This window comes from Hemicordylus capensis, chromosome 2, assembly GCF_027244095.1.
Source record: "Hemicordylus capensis ecotype Gifberg chromosome 2, rHemCap1.1.pri, whole genome shotgun sequence".
Classification (NCBI taxonomy): Eukaryota; Metazoa; Chordata; class Lepidosauria; order Squamata; family Cordylidae; genus Hemicordylus; species Hemicordylus capensis.
This window is the reverse complement of record NC_069658.1, coordinates 409,704,250-409,724,803: the sequence shown is the minus strand read 5'-3', so window position 1 is coordinate 409,724,803 and position 20,554 is coordinate 409,704,250. Positions and strand designations below refer to the sequence as shown.

At 43.5% G+C, this 20,554-nt stretch overlaps 1 protein-coding gene across 3 annotated transcripts in view; it reads left to right on the top strand.

Moving 5' to 3' along the window:
- LOC128344094 (ABC-type organic anion transporter ABCA8B-like) overlaps positions 1 to 20,554 on the top strand; it is a 129,005-nt gene that overhangs the window by 96,410 nt on the left and 12,041 nt on the right. For all 3 annotated transcript variants that reach the window (XM_053293592.1, XM_053293589.1, XM_053293590.1), the window contains 4 exons: positions 1,165 to 1,256; positions 4,044 to 4,167; positions 16,695 to 16,821; positions 18,415 to 18,506. In XM_053293592.1, coding sequence (XP_053149567.1) covers positions 1,165 to 1,256; positions 4,044 to 4,167; positions 16,695 to 16,821; positions 18,415 to 18,506 — 435 coding nt within the window. The remainder of the gene's footprint in view (positions 1 to 1,164; positions 1,257 to 4,043; positions 4,168 to 16,694; positions 16,822 to 18,414; positions 18,507 to 20,554) is intronic.

Sequence of the window (20,554 nt, the reverse complement as noted above, 5' to 3'; positions counted from 1 at the left end):
TCTTTCTTATGCATAAAAGCAATGTTACTTTTTGCTATCAAGTTTAGTCAAAACAATAGGACAAATGACTCATACCCCAATCAGCTTTCAGTCCAGGCTGGTACATGGACTGAAAGCTGTTGTACCAGCATGAACGGCTTAAAAGTGCCATCCTAGTGTGGATATTGGAAATGAGTGGTGTAAAGCCCTGCTCACTGGGCTGCCTTGACCATGCCCTTATCAAGCTCCATTCCTCAACTAAATCACTGAAATACGACCTTGCTTTATATGTTTGCTGTAGTGAGAAGCGTTAGGCTTCACCCTGATTCACCCTAACACATTGCAGGTATATGTTCAATCACGTTCAGTAATATGAAATGCACCTTTGTAATGGAACAGTTCAGCTTTTCCCCTGTCCCTGTGTGGGCATGGTTTAGTTAGTATAGGGCTTTAGTTGTACCTTTAGTTGTAGGGTGTAGCGAGCTGTAGCTATAAAATTGTTAGCCCTTAATGAATCCTACTCCAGTGAAGGAAAGCTGTTCTATTAACTTCCTTGTTTCTGCTGAATGCTGACCAGGAAGCAGATCCTCTTGAGGCATGGATATATGCTGCTGGTGGGAAAAGGGACAACTATCAGTCCTGGGGGAATTAGATAAATATCTTGTGCCCAAGAGGAAACCTATCAATGAAAGGAAGTGTTTCCACTAGGTGCTGAGAGGCCTGGGGAATCAGCTGAGGTCTATATACAGTAGCTGCACGAGAAAGCTCATGAGATTGGAGTCAGAAGATGAGAAATTATTAGGGATAGATTGGTTATGGACAATTTGGGTGAAGATTTGACTCAGAATCTGCAGATGGAAAGTGACCTAACCACGAAAGGGGCAGTGCAGATGAAACAGAATTCAGAATTGGTCAAGCATCAGGACCAGGGAGCTTTACAGAAATTGCAAATCAGCCCTGGGGGTCCAAATTCTCTTGTGAGGGGAAGAAAGAACAGCAAGCCCAGGCAGGCTATGCCCAAAGGCGGCAAAACCAACCTGCCCAAAATGGAAAATGAATTAGCCATCTCTTTAATCACAAGACTACAAAAAGTTAACTAACCACAGACTTCAAATGTATATAACTAAATTGATTCTAGAGCAGTATATTGATTAAAGGTAATTGGCTGTTTCTGTTTTTATTTAGCCTTATGTCCAGAGTGTAGTTTTCATCATTTTACTTCGATGTCTGGAGTTAAAATATGGCAGGCCACTTATGAGAAGAGATCCTGTCTTTAGGTTTGTATGCATGCACTAACATGCTTATGCGGACAAATATGGTACTGCAAAAGTTTTCCTATTTTTTAATGACTTGAGAACATTTTGATCATAACTTTTTACTTTTTAGTAAAAACTGGAAATTTCCAGTTGTCTTAGTTCCATTCCCACATCTTTGGAGTCATGGTTGGCTTCTCTCTTCATTTCACTGGGGCTTGTGTTGTTTGAAAAGTTCAAGGAGTTTGTTCATATTGGAAATGAGATCTGTTGCACAGTTTTAAAAACAGAGCAAATCCCAGAACTATCAAGAACTCTGTGATTTTGGTCAATGTTGAATTTTGTGATGGTGGATTATTTATTCCACATGCCCCGACCTCATGGTCAGGGCAGGGCACAGCACTTGAACACAATGGCTCACATGTTGCACAGGGTAACACAGATGGTACAGCACCACCCACGCTGTTGTGGAACAGGGCTGTTCCATTGCAGATTAAAATTGCACAATCACAGTCGAGCAGTTGTGCAATGTGGCATCCATTATTTCCAATGGATGTAGCAATTCAACACAATAGCAATTGCACAATTTTAAGTCACAGTGGAGCGGACTTGTTCCACCACAGCACATGCAATCTTTTAGCCACTTGCAGCAGTGTGGGTGGTGATGTATTTTGGCATCATCCTGCATAGCATGTGAACCAGTGTTCATTTATATATCTCTCTGTAGTAAGGTAAAGTGTAACGTCAAGTCAGAGTCGATTCCTTGCGACCAAAGAGCCCTGTGGTTTTCTTTGGTAGAATACAGGAGGGGTTTACCATTGCCATCTCCCACGCAGGTTGAGATGATGCCTTTCAGCATCTTCCTATATCGCTGCTGCCTGATATAGGTGTTTCACATAGTCTGAAAAACATATCAGCAGGGACTCAAACCGACAACCTCTGGCTTGCTAGTCAAGTCATTTCCCCACTATGCCATTTGGTGGCTGTCTCTGTAGTAGCAATACCATATTGGCAAAAGGGAAGTGAATGCTGCTATGTACTCTTGCCCTTGCTTCTCATACCACTTTTGGTGAACTTTGCATGAAGTGTGAGTTAAACCAACCCTACATAGGAGATGATGGGATACTATACCTAATTTCCATTATGGACCTCATCATTTGTAACTAGGGGTGTGCACAAACCAATTATTGCAGCTCGATTTGAGCTTGATTCATTGAAATCAGCCAGTTTGGCCGGCTGATTTCAACCTCGAATCACTCGAATCGATTCAAGTGATTTGAGCACCATTTTGAGGCCCATTTTTCTGGGGAGAGCTGGAAAAATGGGCCTGTATGGTGCCATTTCCCCAGGGGAAACTGGTCGACTAATTGGGGTTGGCGGGTAGACCAGCCCTCCACTCTGGACTTGATGCATCAGTGGGCTGGTGGGCTGACGCGCTAAGTCCTGAGTGGAGGGCTGATCTACCTGCTGACCCCAATTAGTAGACTAGCTCTCCCTGGGAAAATGGTGCTCACATCACCCAGATCAATTGGGGTCAAACTGAGAGTGATTCTCCTCAACCCTGAATAAGGGCGCTCTATTTCGAGAGGGATTCGATTTGAGGTTGAACCCTCAAATCACCATAGATTCGACCTGAATCAATTTGAGGTTGAACAGAATTGCACATCCCTATTTGCAACACTATACTAATACATATTAGTATATTATTACATATTATTATTACTAGGGATATGCAAGAAACGTCACTGTTATTTATGCAGATCTTTTTGACTAGCTAAAAAATATATTGCACAGAATTTGGAACAGTTGATATGCATCAATGGAAGCACCAATGAAAAGTGAACATCAAATTTACAGCGAACAGCACATTAAGAGAAAATTGGTACAAAATGTACTTTCATTGGTATATTTCTTCAAAGATGATTGCAAAGATGGATAGTAAGAATCCTGCCAGCTGCTGAAAATGCATGGGTCAGCCGGGAACCTTTTGTCATATGTGGTGGACATGCAGCAAAGCTTAGAAATTTTGGAAGACAATCCACCATAGGATGCAACAAATTTTAAACATAGATTTTTGTTTCCTGCCAAACATTTTCACGTTAAATATCATCAAGCCTCATATATCAGTAGAATAGATGTAGCTTTCTTTATATATAACTGCTGCTAGGATCCTTTATGCTCCTTACTGGAAAACAAACTTAGTCCCGATGTTAGAGGAATGGCAACTTAAACTTTGGGAATATGCATCAATGGCAAAGATTACCTCATAGATAAAGAATAAGCCAGATGATAAATTTGAACTTACTTGGGAACCATTTATACGTTACAATTTGCTATAGAGTTGGATACCCCATCCAAGATTTGGATTTTCTCTGCAAATAAACTCGTGAGCGAATCATTTTTAATGTTAATATTGATTAATTATGATCCCTAATTATTTATTTAGATATCATACCTAAACATTTTACTTAGATACTTCTAAGGTCAAGAGACCAAACCAAAATGAGCGTAGATAGAACAGGGTGTTGATATGACAGAGAGTTGAAATCTGAGTTGATGTATAAGACATATGTGAGATGTTATTTGCTGCATTTGTGTAATTTATCTTCATTTTTGTATTTTTTCTTTTAAAAATAAGAATAAAAAAAATATTGTATATTCAGGCCAGTTTTCTTCAATGGTGGAGAGGAAATTCTAGCATTACTTGAACAGCAGGCCACTGTATAGCAGTGTATTGCACTGTACTTCAGTGTATTACATTTCTTGGTGTCCAGTGCTTTACAAATTCTTTGTGATGTCTTTGATCTGTAGGATCTCTCCACAAAGAGAGAGAAGCCATCAGAATCCTGAAGAACCTGGCGAAGATGTTGACAGAGATGTTCAAGATGAAAGAGCTCGAGCTCGAAGTGCACTGATGTCTACAAATCAGGAAGAGGTAAAACATCATTCTCATGCTTCTTTGCTGCTAGATGAGGACATCTCTTGAGGGTTTTCCTTCCCACCTGCTCCAGAGGCAGGACTGTGCTAATTTGCTAGCATAGCTTTAAGAGTTTGCGGGGAGAACACTGCCTAGTTCTTTCAGTCCTGTATCCAGCTCCAGAGACAACCTTTTTTTCTCCTAGTAAGGTCTTTCCTCTATATTCTATTTATTTTCTACTGATCTTTTCCGTTTTTACTCATTATATTAGCTATACGGTGCTCCTCTTTTTCTTCCAGTTACTGTTTCTTTTCTTTCTTTCTTTTTTTTAAAACACCTTTTCCCTCATTACTTTTCCCTGCATCTCCTCCTCTTCTTTTTACTAATGATTTTTGCCTCTGGAGGCGGCCAATCAGATATGCAATGGTCAGGACCCAGAGTCAGGAACGTTTTTGTCCCTAAAGGGATAAGACTTCCTCTGCAAAGGCCTTCAGCAGCACCCTGAGCACCTCTGGGTCCTCGCTGTCCAAATGCTCAAGACCTGGAAGGGGGAACATTGGGCCTCCTGCCAGCAGGCTGCAAGGCCCATCCCCACTGCAGTGAGTGGCAAGGTTCTCTGGAGAGCAATCCTTCGCTACAACATACAAACCAGCAAGCAAATGCGGCGGACAGAGTAGCGGCATCAACTGGCGCTTCCAGGCCTCAGAGATCTGCCATGACGGCGCCTGCCTGTTTCAAGGATCCAATGACTGCACACAGGCCGCCGCCACCAGCTCAGTGCATGAAACAAGAGCAACAGCAAGAGGAGGCACAGGGACAGGAAAACAGAGAACTCGCGGCTCCAGGACTGGTGAGACCAGAGCCAATTGCCCCTCCCACAGTTCCAACAGATCTGTCGGACCCCCCCCCCCAATCTGTGCCTACTGAGACTCCTGCCCCACCCATGCCTGATGATTTACTGAACACTCTTCCACCAGCTTGGCAGGCATGGTTTCAGGACTGACTTACTAAGTCACTTCAGCGGCATAAGGGATCTAAAGGAGGAAAGCAGAAAAGAAAGAAAAGGGAGTGTACATCTTCTTCCTCCTCCTCTTCCAGCCCAGCCCCTAAAAAAAATCAAAGGAACAAAAAGAAGAAATAGGAAGCAGTTTTGAAAATCTGCTAAAAATACAACTAATGATCTGCCTCATTCTTCTGAAATATCCGAATCACCAGACCCTCACCCCCAGGATAACAATCTCCATGGTCCCAATTCTCAGGAGCCCAATCCTACTGGGCCAGTTTCACTGCCACATGCTCCCCAACTTCAACCACCAGGAGACCCAGCAGCCCCAGTGGATTTGGATCATGACCAGGTTCTTTAAAAAGATGGGAAATGGTCAGATGATCGACTCTTTAATTCCCAAAGATTGTCCATTTCAGATTCTTTTTCTTCCCTTATAAATAAACCATTTATACTCTGGGGTAACAATTGCTGCCTTCTCTGGAGGCTCAGACCAACCCAGGGGTGCACTTGTTTTCCCCACAAGTAAGACTAACTTCCATTTTATGGAATTTTTTAGCAGTAAAAAAATAAACAGTAGAGCAGGAGTGGTATAATCCGGCATCTACCAAAAAGCCTAGCACAGTAGCTAATACATTTCACAGGTTTCCCCAAGAGGCAATAGAACTTCTCAAAGTTCCTTCCACTGGTGCACTGGTAGTAGCTCTCCTACCTGGAGCTGTGCTCCCAAGAGATGGAGACAGACAGTTCTCTCAGAGATCCTTCAGATAAAAGGATTGAGGCACCTCTAAGGCGAGGGCATGAGGCTTCTTCTGTTTCTATTCAATCCTCTAAAGCAGCCTCAATTATTGCCAGGCCCTCCCTCTTACGGCTGGTTCAGAATCCACCAGATTATCATGAATGTAAAGTAAACACTGCAAAAAATCCAGAAGGCCTAGGCCTTTGTGGCCGACACCACCATGGATTCTGTCCATTTTGCAACATGCTCCACTGCCTCTTCAGTGGTGGCTAGATGATGTTTGTGGCTAAAGCATCGGCAGGTAGATGCCACGTCACACTCTAATTTGTCTTTAGTTCCCTACATGCGATCCAAGCTTTTAGGTGATGAGGCACTGAAAGACCTGCTCGTAGAGACAGACAAAACAAAGCTCTGCCTACCTCTTGTAGGAAGTACCACAGACAGACAAAAAAACCTTTTCAGTCTTTTCACTCCCTATCAGTCTATCAGTCAAAGATAGAAGGACGATACGATAGGCCATAACCTCCCTTCTAGAATAGATTCCTTTCAGTCAATAAATCCTCAGGCTAACAGTGACAGGGCTTAACTGCAAAGACTAAAGGAAACAAATGGCAATCATGACTCCTGACCACTCCAAGTATGTATGTGTGTGTGTGGGGGGGGGTCACTTAGCCGAGTATTTTCATACTTGGCAGCTCTTCACCAACAACCAGCAGGTTCTACAGTCCTTACAATTCAGTTACAGAATAGAATTCATTGCTCACCCCCAAACAGATTCCTGACAACTCCTATGTCAAACTCACCTATCAAGCATGCAGGCATGCTGCAAGGCATTCATCATCTCGAGGAGCTAGACACTATAGGGCTGGTTCCTCTTTAGTCACAGGGGGTGAGTGTTTTTCTATTCTGTGTACCATACCAAAAGGAGGATGGCTCCCTCAGGGCAATTCTAGATCTAAAATTTCTGGGGAAAATTGCCAAACACAGGAAATTCACAATAAAGACCCTGCAGTCAATTGCAGAATCCCTACATCACTTAGATTACATGGCATCAATAGACTTCGTGGAGGCATACTTGCCATTCCCATTCACCTAGACAGCTGCTCCTTTCTCTGCTTCTAGTATGCAGGGAACCATACAAGGCACTACCATTTGGACTATAGACATGACCACAGACAAACAAACATAACCACAGACAAAGCTATTATAATTATAATGTCTATTATTTCTCTATGTAAATCGCTTTGAAAACTTTTGTTGAAAAGCGGTATATAAATATTTTTTGTTGTTGTTTGGTAGCTCACCTCAGACTCCATGGTATCCAGATTTTTGTGTGCTTAGATGATCTAATAATCAGATCACTGGAGATGACATTGGCATGCACAGACCTAAATCTACCCTTCATGTGCCAGCCAATCATGGGTCCCTAGTCAACAAAGCCAAGAGTCACTTATGTCCAGCCCCAAAATTTTGACACTTGGGAATCCTCAAAGACATGACCACAGACAAACTGGTCCTCCCTTGGGATTGCATTTGAAAGATTCTAACCATCATTAATTTAATCCCCCCCCCCCCGCCCAACAACAGGGTTCATTTACTAACACTAGCACATCTTCTAGGGCTTATGATAGCAATGTTAGATTCAGTGGACTGGGCCAGATTACACTTACACACCCTACAGTGCTTTCTGTTCCCTTATCAGATGGTAGGGGTGTGCACACAACCGCATTGCCCAGTTCAGTTCAGTCTGAACTGGATTGAACCAAATTGGGCATGTTCAGTCCCACCCACCCACCAAACAGGGCCCCCCCTGCCCAGCTTGGCTCAAATTTGAGCTGGTTTGGGGGTTCTAATGTACAAAAAGTGTTTTGAATTTTTTAAAAACCTCATCGCCTCTGGGGGTGCTGTTGCAGCCACGGGGGGGGGGGTCTCTAGTGCATCTCACTCCCCTTGCTGGCCTCCCCCCGTAACAAAAAGCCCAGTTTGGGCCATTTTACATTTAAAAAAATAAAACTCACCACCTTCAGGTGGTGCTTCCCTGGTCACAAATGACCCAGTTTGATCCGTTTTTGGATGATTCTGGGCTGTTTTGGTCATGTAGACAGCCAGTGTGCATGTGCAGTGGACTCCCAAATGGCCGCCACCAGTTCTGAGAGGCCCAGAACAGGCTGAAAATGGCCTGAACCAGGCCATTTGTGACCAGGGAGAGGCCAGCAGCGGGAGGGAGAACTGTGGGTGACCCCACACACACGGTCGCAGCAGCATACCCTGAAGGCAGTGCATTTTAAAATATTAATATTTATTTTTTAATGTCAGATACGCCAAACCCTGAGCCAGCCGGTAGAGGCGGGGTTCATCTCAACCTCAAGGCAAACCAGGCCTGGGCCAATTCAATGGCAAACCGGCTCAAGGTCAAGCTAGTTTGCACATTCCTATCAGAGGGAAATAGCACAAAAGAGCAAAATGAAGGTGGTAGTACCGTTAAGTAGTACTCCTCAAATCCTGTGGCTGGTGGATCTCTCCAGTCTGCTTATCCCAGGGGAAGCAATTCCTAGACCCACCCAGAGTCACCCTGACAACTGATACCAGTCTCAGGGGGTAGGGAGCACAATGTCTCCACCAGACAGTTCAGGGCAAGTGGTCTCCACAGGGAAGAAAACATAGTATCAATCGGCTGGAACGAAGGTCAATTCTCCTAGCCCAGTTAGACAAGTACAAGCATATACTTGTCCGCACTGACACCATCACAGCAAAAGTGCATGTCAGCTATCAAGCGAAGACAAAATCACAGTCATTACATCAAGATGCGACCCTCCTCTTCCAGTGGGCAGAAATGCATGTGGCATCTCTTTGGGCACATCATGCGAGTGGATTACTCAGCACCCAAGCAGACTGGCTTAGCCAAATGGAGATTCACCCAGCGGAACGGAGCTTCAATAAACACATGTTTGATCTACTCATGTCAAAATTACGAATGCCCCAAATAGATCTGTTTGTGGTGCTAAACAACATAAAGCTGGCAAGATTCTTGGCTAGCTTTCCATGTGAAGACATGCAAGCAATAAATGCATTGTCCACTCCATGGCCCCAGGAACTTTTCTATGCATTCCCACCAGTGCCTCTCATCAGCCATGTTCTTTGCAAAGTGCATCTTTACAAAGCAGAAGTCATTCTTATAGCCCCCTTCTTGTCAAGAAGACCCTTCTGCCCCCCCCCCCCGATTCTCCATCTCTTCATATCAGACCCCTGGTTCCTTCCGAAGTGCCCATATCTCCTGCACCAGGGTCCTACATTCCATCACAACCCAGCTGGATAAAATTAACTGCATGGAGACTGAGAGTAACCTCCCAAAACAATATGGATATTAGGCTTGTGCATTTCGATCTAGGTACAAAATGTTTTGTGCCCCAAAATGGCAATTTCAGAGGTTTTGTAATCAAAACAAAATCAAGAATTAAAGAACAGAGATTTGTTTCCAAATTGAAATGACCCTGTTTCAAACCAAATGCTTTGTTCTTCAGAAAAGTCCATTTCAGCATTGCAATTGAAATTGACTTCTCTGACTCTCTCCACTCCAGCTGAGGCACTGAGTGATTAGCAGCAGAAGATAATATATGCAAAAAGCTGTTGAACATGAATGGTTTAGTTAAGTATGTGTTGTATTCAGTTTGATTGAAAGGCAAACTGACCTTGCAAAGGGATTTGGAAGACAGCATTTTGAGACAGAAATACCCAAATATCTTTGGGAGCTCAATGCAATTCCAAAGCTCTTGCTAAAAGCCATAGTATAAGTTGTGTGGAAAAGCTTTTCCAGAAGCTGATTAGGAAAGCTCTGAAATTACACAGGTTTTTCTTTCCAAAGGTTTAGAAATAATCTTTTGACTTGTTCAGGGGTCATTTGAAGAACTACTATGTTTTTCTTCTGATTTTTATGAGTTATAGTGGTATCTAAGTTTTGTTGCCCAAGTTGAGCAGTCTAAAGTAATTTAGGCCACAATGTAATTTGATGGGAAAAGATGTCTATGCCAGTGGTTCACAACTTTTGGCATTGCAGGGACAGATCATCCACATGGGACTACAAGAGACAAAAGGAGGGAGGACACCCCTGTCAATTTATTGACATCCCCAGGAATCTTAGTTGCTTCTCTCTTTCTTGTAACCATGATCCATGGTTTTGCACTTTCTTAAATGCAGTGATGATAAATCTCAACAGTAGGCTGATTTGTTTGGGCTACGGCTCACTCCACTTCAGTTAAATGAATATTTGAAGCTGGTCCATAGTACCAAGGCAGGTCATTGGTCTATCTTGCTATATCAAGTGACCTGTGGTCACTGTTCCATGGGAAGGGAACATTTTATTGAAAGATTGCTTGAATCTACAAATGGGTTGTGCTGCTGTGCTAGTGCCACAGGGACAGGCTCCCACCTGCTGCAAAATTCTCAAATAACTGTGCCAAAAAACTAAGTGGTGTTGTTGTTCATCATTCTCTTCACTCTTTCAATTTGTTTATGTGGGGCTTCAGGGCAAAACAGTGGGTTGGGTGGCAGTGCCCCAAGGGGTGGTGCACCCAGATTCCAAATAGGGCAAAGGGCTGATTCCTTAGGAATTTTTGAGGATTACGCATCTTTAAGATTTTTTCCCCATAGGGAATAATGGAGGTTTCAGCAGCCCCATAACTCCACCTGGAGGGCACTGGGGTGGCCAAGAGCAAGTGGTGGTGTAGTGCACATAGGTTGCCAACCACCCCCATGAGTTGCTAACCCATGGGGTGCTGGGTTCTGTTGTTTCTGAGGTGTTGAGTTTAGATTCTCTGGTAGCATATGAAATTTTCAATGACAAACCATGAATCCACTCTCATATGCTACCAGAGAATCTACATCTAAACCTCCATCATTCCCAATGGGGAAGAACCTTAAAGACACATAAACTCCATTAAATCTCTAAAAATCAGCCCTCTGCCCAATTCCTTTGAAATAATTCTGGCAGCTTCCTTGCCCCCACTGGGCACTACCACCCACCCTACTCTGCTCTGGGCCACCCCATCCCCCCCCCCCCCAGCGTGAAGCTATCCTATTGCTGAAACCTCCATTATCCCCTATGGGAAAAATCTTAAACTTCAAAAATTCACCAAAAATCACCCCTTTGCACAATTCCTCTGAAATTTGTGTGATAGCTTCCACCCATTGGGCACTACCACCCACACCCAACAGTTTTGCCCCGGGGCCATTTTTAAAAATCCAAAATGTTTTGGATTCGGATTTTGCAATTTCGAACAAAGAACAAAATTGGGGTGTTTCAGATTGACTGATTTCGAACAAAGGACAAAATGGGAGTGTTTCGGATTCAGGCCCAAAACAAAACGCATAACCCTAATGGATATTCTTCAAAAGTACTGGACACTATCTCAGCATCAAGGGAAGCATACACCAACCACATCTACCAGTTTACCTGGCAGGTAGGTGCGAAAGGAACTGGAGATGCAAAGAATCCTGTGGGATCAAAGAACTCCTGGTTCTTACAGGATGGCTTAGATGAGGGTTTGAAAGCCACCACCTTGAAGAGACAAGTAACTGCTTTATCTGGTATTCTAGATTCCAACAGTCGACAAGGATGTCTTTTCCAGTCACATGTGAAATGTTTCCTTAGGGGAGCCACTTTAATTTCTTCCTCTATGGCACACTGTTTTCCTACGTAGAATCTCCACACAGTTCTCTGGGCTTTACATGCCCCTGCCCTTGAATCCATCCTTTCTATTCATCTTTGCCTACTATCATTCAAACTTATATTTTTAGTAGCAATTACTTCAGCCAGACAGGTCTCTGAGCAACAAGCTCTCTCTATCAATAAACACCTCTGCATCCCCTCCAACTGGACTTGGTCCGTTTAAGTCAGCATAGCGTAGTGGTTAGAGTGTTGGACTAGGACCGGGAAGACCCAAGTTCGAATCCCCATTCAGCCATGAAACTCACCGGGTGACTCTGGGTCAGTCATGTATCTCTCAGCCTAACCTACCTCACAGCGTTGTTGTGAGGATAAAAATAAGCATGTACACCGCTCTGAGCTCCTTGGAGGAAGAGTGTGTGTGTGTGTGTATGTGTGTGTGTGTGTGTGTGTGTGTGTATATGATAGATAGATAGATAGATCCAGACCCTTCTTTTATTCCTAAGTGTCATCTGTTTTTCATTAATCTTTTAAATGTGGTGATACTTTATATTGAGCAGGGGGAGAGCAACTGGCCACCCCCACCACTGCATCCCTCCAGTGGCTGTTGCTGGTGTCTATCTTATGTTTCTTTTTTTTTACTGTGAGCCCTTTGGGAACAGGGAGCCATTTTATTGATTTATTTATATCTATGTAAACTGCTTTGGGAACTTCTGATGAAAAGCAGTATATCAATATTTGTCATATGTGTATCTGTCACAAGATATTCTACCATCATTCTGTCTGAACCAAAAACATCCATCAGAATGTGCTTGGCACATGTTGGACATTCGCAGATGCTTCAAGGCTTATCTCAGGCCTTCTCGGTCTCCTTCTATTTCTCAGATGCCTTGTTTGCAGAGTCGTATCTAGGGAAAATAGCGCCTAGGGCAAGCACTGAAATTGCGCCCCTTGTCCAAACATCTGACACCCATCTTTCAGACAACTTTACCATAATAACAGCTGAAAAATACAAGTCAAGCTCGTTAATCTTTTAATCTTTCAAAAACTATTTAGCAGTGGACGTAGCCAGACCAAAAAATGCTGGAAAACTACAAATTTCAGTATGCTGGGGCTCATGAAATACCCCAAAACTATGTTGAGGTACACTTGGAAAACTAAACAGAAGTATCTGTCTAATTCTCTACTATGCATTGTAGCATCACTATTACATAAGTTTTTAAAATAAATGGAGAATTTGACTTTTCCCAGATACTCTGAAAATAATTAAAGGATATGCAGAATAAACTGTGTCACTGCTTGGAATATATTCTAGTCTTTCAGAAAGACAGTTAAATGAGAGAAAGAGAGCAAGAAGCTCCCAGTGGGCCTTAATACTAAGGATTTCACACTGATTCAAAGACAAACTCATCATTAATAGCCATATTATTAAGACATCACATTTAACTCACTTATCACAAGAAGCAAAGTAGAGCAAATCCTAGCTCCCAGATACAATCCTATCTCATATGTTTCAGCTCAGTATTCACAAGCCCTGATTCTCTGTACATAGTGCAAAACTGAATATGTGTACAGTGACTTATATTATATTACATTCATTTTTTTTACTTGTAGCCCCTTCGGGGGGCTTCCTAAAGGCTGAGGGGCGGGTCTGCAAAGGTTCCCTCCCTGCTGGCCTCTAGGGCCTCACAGGGACCATTCGAGCATATGTGTTGGCCATTTAAAAATTTTTTTAAAAAAAATGGCTGCTGAAAACAAAATGGCCACCGTGTATGCTCAAATGGCCTCTGCGTGTCCTGGCATGGCCTAGGGCCTCATAGAGGCCATTTGAGTGTGTGTGGTGGCCATTTTGTTTTCAGGAGCCATTTAAAAAATAATAATTTTAGAAAATGGCACCCCCTTCAAGTGGCGCCCGGGGCACTTGCCCTGCCTTCCCCACCCTAGATACACCCCTGTTTGTTTGTTTCTTATTTGCTTACTTCTATGGGTCAAAAGGTATCTGCATCCACTACAGCCAGGTGGACAAACGTCTGTATTTCTTCAGCATATGAAACTCTAAACCTGCAAATGCCATTATACATTTCTTCACAGTCTACAAGGGCAGCTGCAACCCACTAAAACTCCTCTTTACGAGATATGTAAAGCCGCAACTTGGTCATCTCCATCAGCTATCACAAGACCTTCATCAACCTGTTCAGCAGAGTTTGCTTTAGGCAGAGGAGTGATACAGTACAATACAATGCAATACAAATAATATTTATATACCGCTTCTCAACTAAAGTTTCAAAAGCAGTTTACACAGATATAAATAAAATGGCTCCCTGTCCCCAAAGGGCTCACAATCTGAAAAGAAAAGAAAACAAGAAACATAAGATAGACACAGCAACTTACACTGGAGGGATGCTGTGCTGGGGATGGATAGGGACAGTTGCTCTCCCCCTGCTAAATAAAGAGAATCACCACTTTTAAAAGATGCCTCTTGGCTCAGTTAGCAGGGGTTGCAACAGGTGCTCCCTCCACAGTAGGCCAGGGTACTTACACCTGGGTTTACTACTACTACTACTACTACTACTACTACAGATATTTACATACCACTCTTCAACCAAAGTTCTCTAAGCAGTTTACATAGAAAAAAATAATAATATATAAATAAGATGGCTCCTTGTCCCCAAAGGGCTCACAATCTAAAAATAAACATTAGGTTGACACCAGCAACAGCCACTGGAGGGATGCTGTGCTCTCCCCCTGCTAAATAAAGAGAATCACCATTTTAAAAAGATGCCTCTTTGCTCAGTTAGCAGGGTTACCAGCTGTGGCATGTCCCTCAAGAGATGTCCTCATCCAGCAGCAGAGAAAGGAGGATTGGTTACTTACTGTGAAGGCTTCTTCTTGCTGATGGATTTGAGGACATCTCAGTCCACCCGCTTGGGCTGCCTGGGTCTGCTGCAGGGGATTCTCCTCTAGTTTTCATGCACTCAGTTCTCAGATCATTTCTTTTTAGACTGCATTTTCTTGATTGGCTTCTCTTTAATTTGGATGTGGCTATTCAGAAATGGGTGGGGTTCTCCTCTCCAGGCTCTTAAAGCTTTGCTAGCAAATTAGCACAGTCCTGCCTCTGGAGTATGTGGGAAGGATAACCCACAAGAAGCCAACATGGTAAGAAGTCATGGTCCTATATTATCATTTTTAAAAAACTTATTTATAGTTTGCTTTGGAACTTGTTTCCATGTTTTTCTTTTGAAATATGATTTATCTCATATATCATTGTACTGGTATAGAGCTTATAAAGTTTAAAAGCTCAATTGCAGATAATCCTCCACATTTTATACTGCATAAGAGTGTTTACTTTTCACATGAGACTTTCACAGCACTTTTTCACCCTGAGATGTGGGGTGCATTCATATGAGGGCAGGATTTAGCCCTAATTCAGTACTGAAACAGCAAGGTACTGTTGATATAGCAAGTGGAATTATTCAGGTTTTATCCTTACAAATTGAGCTTAATGCACAGTATTTTTGTCCAAAAATAGTTGCACCTTCAAAAAGGTTGTTTTCCTGGGGTACTCCATCATTCTGCAGAGTCTGATTCTGATGTATGGAGAGACCCCACAGGTAAAGTGGATCAAGATGAGATGTCAGCATGCCGAGTGTCTGAAGACATGATAGCACTCTGGGCAGACTTGTTTCCTGTGCCCTGGAGTCAACGTCCGTTCATTAATTTCTCCCCCCACTCATTAATTTGTGTAATGCTGCCACCTGTCTCTAAGGGTGTGCACAGACTGTGGTACAAGCACTAGTTTGGCTCTGAACTGGTTTGGATGAGGTCCATACTGGTTCTGTGATGTGGGGAGTGGGAGCTGTGAGAAAGAGGAGAGCAGTTCCTTACCTGCTCTCCACAGCCCAAGGCAGCTTCCTGCTGGGGCGGCACTTGTCCCAAGTACCTATGGGTGCTGCCAGCATGCACATGGTATCTGTGAGCACCATTTGCATGGTCAGCAACACTATGCTGACCACGCAAGTGGTGCCCACTCATGCCAGCTGCCATGCGCTTTCTGGAGCCATGTGTAGGAACTTGGGATGAGTGCTGGCCCATCAGGAAGTTGCCTTGAGCAGTGGAGAGCAGGTAAGGACCTGCTCTCCTCTTTCTTAAAGCTCCCACTCCTTGCTCCCCTCCCCACAGCACTGAACCAGTGCTCAAACCATGGTTCGCACAAACCCTTACCCTCTATAGCCAGCTACAGGGTTTTTGTGGGGGGTTTTGGTGGTTGTTTTTTTAACATAGATATCAATGGAAAATTAGGTGGGGGGTTAAATTGGTAAGGGCTAGCCATAGAGCTCTGAAACCAGGGACAGTTGTAGCACAGAACTCTGTGATTTAAATTTCAAGTTGATCAGTCAGTTTTTAAATAATTTTTTTTAGAAAAGGAGGGTGTTTCCCTTTTATGTTTTTTTTGTTTCCCCTTAGATCTTGCACAAGGCTGCAATCAGCCACCAGATGGCAGTCTTGGGCAATATTGAAGGGAAATTTAAAAAAACAACCACCCCAAAAATGTGAAACGTCCTTCACCCAATTTATTAAAAAAACCAAGCTATTGGCTGATCAGTTTCAAATATAATATGCAGTGTCCCACTATCCTGTGTTACAGTTGTGCCTAGTTTCAGAGCTCCATGGCCAGCCCTTCCAAATCTATACATGTTTTCTAATTCTCCATTGACCTCTATGTTAAAACAAACAAACAAAAAAACCCACAATCTTGTCACTAGCTATAGACACACGTGGCAGCCTTGCACAAGACCTATGACAATTTCTTTAAAGAGTCAAACTTATATGGTGTTTTTAAAAAAAATAATAATAGTAAAGTTTCAAAAGAATGCAGGGTATCCACCACACATACCTGTTCCTTCTCTATCTGCACACTTGAAAAGGGAGGAGGGGGAGGGGCACCCCTCTCCTCAGCCACCCCATGGCCAAAAATGGGCCAGAAGGAGGGCATAGAGAGCAGGCAGTGTGACCAATCCTTGCTTGGAAAAAAACATAAAGAACTGTAGCCATACCTCATAAATGGAAAGGCATCTTAAACCAAAGGTTTTTGGATGAATGAATCTCTAGACAGCCTAAGCAAGGTTCTTTTCCCTACTTAGAAACCAGTTATTGTTGCCCACAACTTGCGGAAGGAGTACAAAAGCAAGAAGGCCTGTTCGTGCTGCAAGAAGGACAAGGCAGGGGGGAAAGTGGCTACCAGAAACGTCTCCTTTTGTGTTAAAAAAGGTTAGATGCCAAAAGATATTTTTAGTGTAATTGATCTATAACTATTTTATAGCTGAAAAGTTACTTTCACTTTGTACTCATTTAAATAAAAGTTTGACACAATGAAAATGTTGGTTTTCTTTGGATTGGCAGCAATCACGGATTAACGCAGAGGCAGAGGAGGCATCTGCCTATGGCGGCAAAATTTGAGGAGTGGTGCAGTAGCTGAGGAGGAGGGGGTGAGAGGAGAGTTCCCCCCTTTTACTTAAATTTTTTTTAAAGCCACAATGGCAGCAGTAGCTGCGGGGAGGGGGGGCAAACGGGTGAGGGGAAAGTTTCCCATTTCCCCCCCTAAAGATCACCGCTGTTGGTGGCAGGAGGGCTGCAGGGAGGGTGGGGGGTGAGGAGGGGAGAGTCACAGTGCTCCCCCCCCCCCAACCTCTGAAAGCCCGCTGTGTGGGTGGCAGCAAGCTCCTTTCTCCTCCCCATCCTCCCAGGTGACGGCATGGCTCTACTATCTGTCTGCAGCCCATTTCCAGCTTTCCTTCCACGTGGAAGAGCCTGGCGGTCATGTGGTCCCCTGGGAGCAGGAACGAGCTCGCCACCACCGCTGCCTGCATAGCAGGCTTAGAGATAAAAAGGGGGCACTGACTCTCCCCTCCTCGCCCCCCTGCAGCCAGCCGCTGCCACCGCCACACCCCATCCTGCTACCAGCAGCGGTCATCTTTAGGGGGCAAATGAGGGGACTTTCCCTCACCTGGTCATCCCCCCCACCCACAACTACTGCCGCCGCTGTGGCTCTAAAAAATATTAAAGTAAAAGGGGGGACTTTCCCTTCGCACCCCGCTGGAAGTTTTGTTTTTAAGGGCGGCAAACACCTTTTTGCATATGGGCAGCAAAAAGGTTCATCTGCCCCTGATTTGGCAGTGTGGTCTGTAGGTTAAAAAGCCTATTACATCACTCATTCAAATTTACACCAGAAAACTCCTCAAAATCAGGTAAATTGTTTCCATGTTGCTTCATGCTTTCATTCTTGATTGTTGTGCTGTGACAATGGTCACGGTTTCTGCATGTTTGGGTCACCTACCACCCCTTGGAATGTTCAGTGGAGGAGATTAGCCTCCTTCCGAGGAGGAAAATTTAGGGCTTCTAGTCCTCTCAGAGGCTTGTTCTGCAGAGGTTTGAAAAGCAACAGTTATCAGAAGCACTGACAACTGGTTGAGTTGAGGCAGTCACTGGAGTGTAGAAGGAAAAAGTAAGACTGGCTCAAGGAAAGCTAAGGGTGGCAATACAGATGATGTCAATGTGCTATGAATATGTAAACTTTATGGTCTGTTAATGAGTGCATTCTGTCCAAAATGCAGTGAACAAATGTGAAAGGTTTCTCGCAGTTGAAGGCCATATCAAAAGCATCAGGCATGCCCAACTGGCCCTTTTAATTTTAAAGGGACTGCCCCAAATAAATTTAGTCAGTAGGCTGTCAGTCACAGAAAGACAATTCTCATATAAATCCCGCCAGCTCTTTTTGAATATCAGTATTTTCCTTTCTTCACTATGATGTGATATAATGATAGCTTTACTTTTGAAAAATTGGTATGTGTTTATTTGTCCTAGGAGAAGTCTTAGGACTCCTTGGGCCTAATGGAGCTGGTAAAAGTACAACAATCAGTATGATCACAGGAGACACTGATGTGACAGCTGGACAGGTTGGTATAGACTTGCTATAACACAACCCACCACCCTCCGAAATTAAGTACCATTTGATTACATTATTATTGTTCTTTCATCTCTCGACAAATATGATTGTGTGAGCACATTACATGAATTCCCAGATATTCATAGCAGCTGAAGTAGTCCCCCATCCCCACACACACATAGATGGAAACTTACTAGCTTTCAGAAATACAGAATATTCTGCTTTAGCCTTCAGAAATAATGAATCATTAATAGTAGTGGCCTGGACACTGCTTGGGGGTGGAGAGAGAGAGAGAGAGAGAGCAAATGATGAGAGTCCACCATGCGTTCCAGATAAGCAAGTGGCATCCTCCCCATGCTTTTTTCCTCAGGATATCACACTTCTCCAATCATTTATGCCTGTCTGGCACAGGCAAAATGAGCATCTTACCTGAACCGATAATATTCTGCCTCATGCAGGGAGTGTTACTTTAAAGTTCCTTGAATGCAGCATGCATGTTAGACCTAAATATTCCAGGTTACCTCAGGGAGTCTCAACTCTTCATTGGTCAGTCCGCCCCATGCGGCTTATCTCTGATTGGAGGGCAAGGCTCTCCCCATTCCAGGTGCTCTAAGAGGGATGGGTAAGAGTTGTCTGTGTTCCTATCTTTTTTGTCAGCTGCTTTTATCACCGGATACTGTACCAGATTTGGCAAGTAAATTTTACCTGTAAGTACATCTTCTAGGCTCACAGAACAAGTGCTACGAGTTAGACCAAAGTGTTTCATTTCCCCCCTAATACCTACTTGCATTCCTTGCTCTTGTAGCTTAATACAATAATCTCGATAAGAAAGCCCCAGTGCTGAGTGTAGTGTTTCGTAAGCTCTGGATGCTTGCCCTCCCACGTGCCTGGCTGCTGGTCCAGCTACTTACTCATGAGTAAGCCCATTGTGAGGTAAGCCTAGCCCAAGTCCTGCCCTGCAGAGACTGAAGGGACTGAGAAAGGAGGCTAGGGGGACCCAAAATGAGTGCCCTATGGGGTGTGATTTCTCCCAAGGAAGGAGATGGTGGCAGAATTAACAAGAATCTTGAGTGGCTTGGGACTGGTGTGCATGAAGTAAGCACAGAAAATCCCAGTTCCATTTTTGCAACTGTCCTTTGTAATATATATCATAAAGTAATAGAGATTCACATAATAAATATTTACAATTTACAATAAAAAGGTTTTAACAGACCTTTGTCTTTAAAATAATAAGAATTCAGCTTTGTGTTTTTACATACGATATATACAAAAAAGCACCACAATTAGTGGCTAAGGCAATAAAAAGAGAGAGGGTTAAAGTTATCAAGCACTGGATTGAGTTAAATGTCATTAACTTTGATTAATGCATTTGAGAAGATCTTACTATTTATGTCATTTCTCATTTCAACATGATATTATTTCTCTAGCTTAACTATAACAAAATAGGAATATGAAATTCCTCAGAACTATGTTATTCAGCATATCAGAAAATATAAAGGGATATAGGCAAGGCTGCTAAAATCTGGGTATCCACTGGCATCTTTCAAACTTGGTCCTAGTGAGTGGAAGAGCAAATGGGAAAAGTTCTGCACAGTTTCTTCTCCCACCTCTGCAAAGTACTTGCACCATCTCTAATCTTTGTAGCCTACTGTCTCCTTTTGTCCTCACTGCACAACCCGGTCCCTAAACAACACCAGTTTCTCTAGTCTGTCCTCACTACACAACTCAGTCCTTACACCACACCATTTTCTCCAGTACTCCCAGATACATTTCAGTTTTTCTAGCCTTCAAATATCTCTCAGTCTATGCTTTTTCTCTGGTGCCAAGAGGTGGAGCTATAATTGGGCAGACGTGTTCAAATAACATGAGCTGCCCAGCTCCTGGAAGCTGCATGGTTCGCCCCTTTCCTCTCCCACCCGGGCTGTGGCTGGCCCCTCGCCTCCTCGCTCTTTCACAGTTGGTGATTCGTTGCCGGCTGGCTGCTTTTTTATTTCTCTCCTCTACTTTACTTGGTGAGGGATAGAAAGAAGAAAACACCCAGCCAGGAACAAAGCACTG